At 60.1% G+C, this 7,220-nt stretch overlaps 1 protein-coding gene across 3 annotated transcripts; it reads left to right on the top strand.

The window, feature by feature from the left end:
• Positions 1–1,002: 1,002 nt before the first annotated feature.
• LOC141748063 (hydroxyacylglutathione hydrolase-like protein) lies at positions 1,003–5,961 on the top strand. Of its 3 annotated transcripts, none has more exons than XM_074599477.1 (8): positions 1,003–1,370; positions 2,450–2,514; positions 2,601–2,694; positions 3,197–3,305; positions 3,492–3,595; positions 3,779–3,880; positions 3,966–4,045; positions 4,410–5,961. In XM_074599477.1, exons 1-8 carry the CDS (start codon positions 1,266–1,268, stop codon positions 4,573–4,575), a joined length of 825 nt encoding a protein of 274 aa, XP_074455578.1. In that variant the 5' UTR covers positions 1,003–1,265; the 3' UTR covers positions 4,576–5,961. The 3 variants fall into 3 exon arrangements, with proteins under 3 accessions (XP_074455578.1, XP_074455577.1, XP_074455579.1); XM_074599476.1 differs by having other exon boundaries at positions 2,601–2,718; XM_074599478.1 differs by lacking the exon at positions 3,966–4,045 and having other exon boundaries at positions 2,601–2,718.
• The last annotated feature ends 1,259 nt before the right edge of the window (positions 5,962–7,220 follow it).

The following is a 7,220-nucleotide window of genomic DNA, read 5'->3' as shown; positions in this document are numbered from 1 at the left end:
GCAGCAGTGGGGTGCTCTGCAAGAAGGGGAGGTTTCTATATCGGACAATTATTATTTTTTTTTTTTGTTACTGGTAATTGAAGTCAACCAACTGAAAGTGACTTTATGCTTAATCCTGGGGGGGGGGTGGGTGGCATTTTGGGACCCTCTGGGGCTTTATTCAAGGTCTTGTTACAACTGTATTTTCCCTTCGAAAGAAGGGAGTATGTTCAGCGCTTGTTTCTTGCTTGCAAGCGCCGTTCCCTCCTTCACAAGTGGCGTTTGGGGGACCACGGTTGACCCTGAACTGGGGCTCATGTCGGGCTGGGACGGGAGCCGGGGCATGGCTCTGATCCTGCTTGCCCAGCGTTTTTGGTGTTTCGGAGTTGTTCAGAGGCCATGCCTGGAGCTCTGGCATGGTCATGCAAGACCCTCCCGGGTGCTCCCTCCTAAACAGCAGTGCCAGTGTCTGGGTCTCGTCCAAACCATCTTGTGTCTCTGGTGTTTCCAACCCCTGGTGGGAGCCGGCACCCCCCATCCCTCCCAGGGATGGGAGACCCTCATCCCTCTCACGTTACCACGCTGGTGGTGGGAGAAGCGGCTGTTTTCGCAGGCCGGGCCCTGACTTGCTGCAGTGATGCCTGGCTGGACTCCGCCAGGGGTGGGGGCCAGGCTGCAGTTTTGGGGTCCGGTGGTGGGGAGACGGGGACACAAACACCGTGTGCCCCAGCCTTCCTCCTCGCCGGGCTCCCCCGCGCCTTCAGCCTCGCAAGGATGAGCCGCGGGGCCCCGCGAGTGGGCGTGTGGACGCGGGGGTCCACGGTGAGATACCGAGGGGCTGCTTCATCCCTCTGCCCCCCACCGAGGCGGGGGTTCCACCGGCAGCCGCCTTGGCGCTGGGGATAAGGGAAGCCCCCGGGCACGGCAGCGGGGCCGTGCGGGCTCTCAGCCCGCCCCACGCAGCGTGACCCGCCCCGCACCGCACCGGCGGGGGCGGGACGCGTCCGCCCGCTGCGGGGAGGGGCCGCGCCGGGGCTGCGGGCGGCCGAGCCCGCAGGTAGCGGCCGCGTCACGCGTGGGCTCCGCCGAGGGTCGCGGCGGGGCTGGGAGGGGACACCGCGCACCCCCGCGGGTCCTCCCCCCGCGGCTGCGCGGGGCCGGGGCCGCTCCCCACCCCCACGTTTTGCCCCGTGGAGCTGGGGCCACCCCCGTGTTTTGCTGCGTGGGGCCGGGTCCCGCCCCCCCCGCCCCGCGCCGTGTCCCGCGGCCGGCGCTGGTGAGGGACCATGAAGGTGAAGGTGATTTCTGTCCTGGAGGACAACTACATGTACCTGGTCATCGAGGAGAGCACCCGGGATGCCATCGCGGTGGACGCCGCCGTCCCCAAAAGGGTGAGAGGCGTTTTGCCACCCCCGGAGCGGCCGCAGCCTCGCCATGTCCTGGGTGGGCTGTGGGGTCCCACCTGGGGGACGTGACCGCGGTGGTGGCCCCGCGCGGGGTTGCCATTGTGGGGTCTTTGCGTGCAGCGGGTGCATCCATCTGTGCGTGGAGCATCCCACTGGTGGGGGCGGCCCCTGTTCAGCCCCCACGGAGCGTGGATGTGTGTGCTAGACCCCTGGGCTGTGGGGGGATTTCCACGTTGCCCTAACCGTTACCTCCCAGCCCTCCCGAGCTGGAAGCCGTGCAGACCCCAAAGCAAGTGAGAATAACCTGAAATAGGCTGGAAAGTCCTTTTTTCCAGGAGCCAGCCTGCGGCCGTGCTGCTGCAGGCAGGGAGGGAAGGCAGCGCCGGGATCATCCCTCACCGGCGTGATGCCCGTGATCCCCCTGCCTGGGACCCCCCTTGTGCCACCCTGAGCTGCGGCACATCGCAGAAAGGCTGTCGCGGTTTTTAAGCGTTTGTTGTTGACACGGACGTTTCCTTCCTCTTTGAAGAACGTAATCAGGAGCTGCCAGGGGCTTTGTTAGTAGCGATGAATTTGAAGTTGGCATCAAAAGCCTCCTGGAAGCTGAGCCATGGGGTTGGCAGCCCTGCACGGCCCCTCGCTGTAGCTGGGACGGGTGGCACGGCCACCGTCTCCCTGCTGCGCCGGTGACCCTGTGCACGGCCCGTGCTGCACCTCCATGCTTACGCTGCGAAAGCACCGGCCATAAAATGCCGCCGTCCCCGTGGGAGCAGCGTGTTCCCGTCTGCCTGCTCCGCTCTGTGCGACGGGGTTGGCTGCAGGGAGCCGAGCCTTCATCCTGCTCTCATCCTCTCATCGCTCAGTGGTTGTTTCTGACTGTTTTCTCTGCCCTGGTCCGCTGGGCCTCTCGCCTGCAGCGCGGTGCCGTACGGGACAGATCCTGTGCTGGCACGGGCACGGCGGGCGCCGGCCGTTCAGGGCTGTGCTGTGCGGCTGTAGCGGTCGTGGAGTGTGTGTCACCGCTTCTCTGTGTGCTCACTTCTTCTGCTCTGGGTCTGTTTCAGTTGCTGGAAATCGTCAGGAAGGAGGAGGTGGTGCTCAGAGCCATCCTCACCACCCACCACCACTGGTAAGTGCCGCTGGCACGAGCAGGGGGCTGGGGGCAGCCGTGCCCCATGTGGGACCGGGTGTCCATTCCCTCCTCTGCCGGTGCAGGGACCACGCGAGGGGCAACGAGGAGCTGGCGAGGCTCTGCCCCGGCCTGCGGGTGTACGGTGCCGATGAGCGGATCGGGGCCCTGACTCACAAGGTGACCCACGAGCAGGAGCTGACGGTGCGTGGCTGTACGAGTGCCCTGGGGCTCGGTCCCCACGCACGGGTCCTGCCCCATGGGGTGGCTGTGGCTGGCGCAGTGCTGGGTGACGGCATGGTCCCACCGTGCCGGGAGCTAATGGGGTTGGTGCCTGGCTGGGGCTGTGCTTGGGCTCCCCGTGCCCTGGGGCGGCTGTAGATGCGGCACCATGGATTCGGAGTGGGATGGAGCTCTGGACTGGATGAGAAACCCCATCCCATTCCCAGCCCGTTTGGGATTGCGCTGGGGGACCCAACCCTCTCCTGGAGCTCTGCTGCTAAATGCCATTGGAGAAGATGCGCGTAACCCGGGGCTCACCCAAACTGCCCTCCCCTGGTTTGTCTGTGACCTCCTGAGCCCTGGGCAGGGGATGCCGTGGGGCACGGGGAGGTCTGGGGGAACCTGGCTGCCCGTCAGGGCCGGGGGACCCCAGCAAGGTCCTGACCTTCTCTCCCTGCAGTTCGGGGCCATCCGGGTGAGGTGCCTCTTCACCCCCTGCCACACCTCGGGCCACATGTGCTACTTCATGTGGGAGGACGGCTCCCCGGATGCTCCGGCTCTTTTCTCAGGTATCCCACCCTGCTGACGTGCACCCCGTGGGTACCGGGGTCACAGGGCACGCTGCCTCCCCGCTGCCTCCCCCCCTGGGCTTGATGCTCACAGGGCGAATCCAGCGCGTGGGGGCTCCCACCCGGCATCCCGTCCCTGGGAGCGGGGCCAGGGTCCCCTCCGTGTCCAGACCCTTTTCCCCACAGGTGACACTCTGTTCGTGGGAGGCTGCGGGAAGTTCTTCGAGGGGACGGCGGAGCAGATGTACATCAACCTCACCCAAATCCTGGGGGCTTTGCCGAAGGAGACGGTGAGTGCCCCATGTCTCTGCCCCAGCCTGGGGAGGGACCCCAAAATTGAGAGGGGGCTCGAGGCTGGCACCGCTTGGGAGGCAGCACCCATCCATGGGACTGGGGCTACAGCGGGACCAGGATGGGTCGGACCCGGCACCGGACACACGTGTGATGCTGAGTGTTTCCTGCTGGCATTGCAGAAGGTGTTCTGTGGCCACGAATGCACTGTCCGAAACCTCAAGTTTGCCTTGAAAGTGGAACCGGAGAATGAAATAGTGAAGAACAAACTCACGTGGGCTAAAGTAAGTGGCTGTGTCCCTGCCGGGGTGGGGACAGAGGAGGTGTCGAGTGCCGGCAGGTTTTTGGATGTCTCTGGTTCCTCGGCAGCAGCGGGATGATGAGGACTTGCCCACGGTGCCCTCCACGCTGCAGGAGGAGTTCCTCTACAACCCCTTCCTGCGGGTCACGTAAGCAGCGCCGGTGCCTTGGGGGTGCGAAGGGCCCCGCAGTGGGTCAACCCCAAATCCGAGGGGGGTTGGTTGGTCCTGCCCCCAAACTCTGCTCCCCTTTTTCATCCAGCATCACCCCTTCTCCCATGGCTTCGCTGGCTGGTGGGAGATCCAAGCCCCAGGGGAGGGGAGGGGGCCCGGACATGAGGTGCTGCACTGCCCAGCACGGGGCACCCGCAGACAAGCCCCACGTGCCCCAGCAGCCACCTGGCACGAGGATGTGACTCCCCCGTTGTCCGTCCTGGTCTGCGCTGGGGTCCCGGTGGGGAGGGGTGTCCCCATGCCGTCCCCTGTGGTCACAGCAGAGCCGCTCTCCTTGCAGGGAGGAGCCCTTGCAGAAGTTCACGGGGAAGACGGACCCGGTGGAGGTGCTGAGGACGCTCCGCACCGAGAAGGATAACTTCAAGAAGCCCAAGGAGCGGCCCAATCCCCAGGCCATGCTCGCGTTCGACTGGGGACTTTTCAGCCCCTTCCTCGAGAAGAAGTGATCGCTGTGGTGGTGGCTCCCGAAACGCAGCATCCCCATCGCGGCGGGGGCTTCCTCCCGGGGCTGCGTCCGTCTGGCTCCGACTTACTCCTGTAAGACTCGGCAGTTGGGAACTGGTTTCTGTCTTTAACCTGCTCGTTCTGAGGCCGCTCTGCTTCGCTCCCTCCAGCGCCGTGCCCGGTTCCCCTGGCCATGGGAGCTTTGCTGAGCTCGGCCAGGCAGTTAAACCCCGTGGGCTGCTGGCAGAGGGTCAGGGCATGTTTTGGAGGACCTCCCCCCCCCAACATTGGGGTTGGCGGATGCGGGAGCTGCCGCCCGTCGTGCAGCCCTTTGCCTGCTGGAGGGAGCCGAGGCAGAGTATGGAGAAGGTGGGGACGCTCAGGGGACGCGGTGCTGTCCCCCACGGACCAGCCAGCACCCCTGGGGGGGCTGTGAGGGTCTCCTGCCGGCAGCCCTGACACACCTGGGTGCTGCATCGGGACGGGAAGCGGAGACTTGGGTGCACAAGAGGAAGCCAGGAAGGGAATTTGGCATTTTTCACAGCTGTTTAGCAGTACCTGCTTGACTCCAGACCTGAGCTAACAGAAACCCTCATTACAGTGGGGTTTGGGTATTTTTTTCCTCTTCCACCCCCCCCCCCCCCATTTTTATAGTAGGCCAACATAGAAAAATTGCGTGGGGATTTGTAACGCAATCGCTGACTGATGGGAGCCACCCAAACCACTGACACCGCGCAGAGTACCTTCAGGTGGCGTTCAGGCCTGGGGGGGACACGTGCTCTAACCCCTGGCTTTGTAAATGACTTTTCGAGGTGTGACAGTTTTTGGGCTGCGAACAACAACGCGCTACTAGGCATCCATTGCTGCTGCTGCTGGTTTGGTTTTTTTCTCCCAAGATAGAAAACCGAAAAACTTGGATGAAACTTCCTTTTCTGTTGCCTTTTCTTTGGAACAGCTGGGTCTCTTCAGCCTTTAGTTTGTGTGAAATCAGTACTGTTTTATTTTTTTGAAGTCTGAGAAATGTGCAGAGCTTTTATTGGCAGGTGGTGGGGAGGTGCATTGCAAACCAGTAAAGTAGTTTTTTTTGGTGTTTTTTTTTTTTTTTTTTGGAAAACATAGGGCTCGATGGTAGCTCTGTAAATAGCTGTGAAAATCCCTCCGAAGGGGCTGGGCTCGGGCAGGTTGCTCCGGGGGGGGGACAATCGCCCGTCTCTGGTTTCTTCTTTACCTCAATGTGTGCGACTGTCTCGGTGTTGCTGAGTTTACCCCCAGTTCTGCGTAGTTCAGCTGAAAACACAGCAGAGCAGAGGGGCTGGGCTCGGGATTCTTTACCGCGTGTTGTCATTTTAAAGCGTTGATTATAAATTTTGTAGCTCCTAACACTGGAATAGAGTTGACTTCGGGATCTTTCATGTGTGGACTGTGAACTGCACCCATTACCACTGAAGCCTGGTTTGTGGCTGTTTCTTTCATTGCTAGAAATAGACTAAGGGTTTTCTTTTCTTTCTTTTTTTTTTTTAAGTTATAGTTTTAGAATTACTCCCCCCCCACATGGGAGGGGAAGAATTAATCCTGCTGCGTGAATTGCCTCAGTGCTCTTGCCTCAAAGTTACTCAGTTTAAATGTAATGGTGCAGTTTATAGATGTTACCTGGGTGTTCCTCTGGAATTTTATTTACCCTTGGAGCAGAGATGCTCCCCTGTGTGTTCGGGGAGGGTTCCCGACCTAGCAGCGAGCCCGCTCACGTTGACAGCAGGAGCCTGCAGCTCCAAGGCTGGGAGGAATCCAAGCTGTTCGCGATACCCCGGCAAGAGCAGACACCCGGGAGCCTCTGCAGGAGCGGAGGTCTCGGCCTGTTCTGAGCAGAGCACCCTTTGGCGGCTTTAGGGGTGTGCGTGTTGGTAGCCTGGTAACTGGAGGCGAGACAAGGAGTTCGCCTCCCTCTCCCTAGTTATTTAATTTACAGCTAATTTATCTTTATGTATTTGTGCACTTCTGGCCTGATGTGCATGTTGTCAACAGAGAGTGTGTTTCTCTCGCACTGACATTTATGGTCTCAGCACTTCAGCGCACTGGACTTGACTTTGCATTAGCAGTGGTGTCTCTTGCTGCAGATAAAAATGGTGTGGTTTAGCCTAACGCCGTGCGTTACACATCTATGCATGGAACAGGGCAGTCACTGAAACTACCGACTTGCTTGTAAAATGAATAGGGTGGGGAGGGGGAAGCACTGGGACATTCTTGCCTTATGAACACTGTGAATTCACTAATTGATCAGCAACACCTGAAAAATGTAAAGCTTTTAATTAAAACCATTAAAAAAACCCCATCTTTTACACTGTTGGTTTACTTTTAAGGAAGAGCGGAGGGGGCTTTGAGAAGGACACAGGCAAGTACTGCCAGAGAAGCCGTCACAAGAGGCAGGTCAAGGTCTGACAGCTTTGCTTTTGACAGCCCTAAGCTCAGGGTGGGCAGTAACTGGGTGAGGGTTATCTCTGACGAGGGTCCGGGCAAGGTTTCAGTCTGGGCTAGATGCAGTAACCACCTCCATCTCTCTGCGTTTACTCTGAAGGAACAAAGCAATGTGGCAGCTTTGTTTTCAGTTTTCATCCACTTAACTCTTACTTTCCGCACAGTCCTTCTTCCT

Source organism: Larus michahellis, chromosome 8 (assembly GCF_964199755.1).
Source record: "Larus michahellis chromosome 8, bLarMic1.1, whole genome shotgun sequence".
Taxonomy (NCBI): Eukaryota; Metazoa; Chordata; class Aves; order Charadriiformes; family Laridae; genus Larus; species Larus michahellis.
Note: the sequence above shows the minus strand (reverse complement) of the source record. Positions and strands in the feature narration are given on the sequence as shown.

Excerpts from the sequence above, each read along its gene's own strand:
- LOC141748063 (XM_074599476.1), top strand. The coding sequence starts at position 1,266 with ATGAAGGTGAAGGTGATTTCTGTCCTGGAGGACAACTACATGTACCTG. Across the intron at positions 3,306-3,491 it reads TGCTCCGGCTCTTTTCTCAG|GTGACACTCTGTTCGTGGGA; the intron begins GTATCCCACCCT and ends TTTTCCCCACAG. Across the intron at positions 3,596-3,778 it reads GGGCTTTGCCGAAGGAGACG|AAGGTGTTCTGTGGCCACGA; the intron begins GTGAGTGCCCCA and ends CTGGCATTGCAG.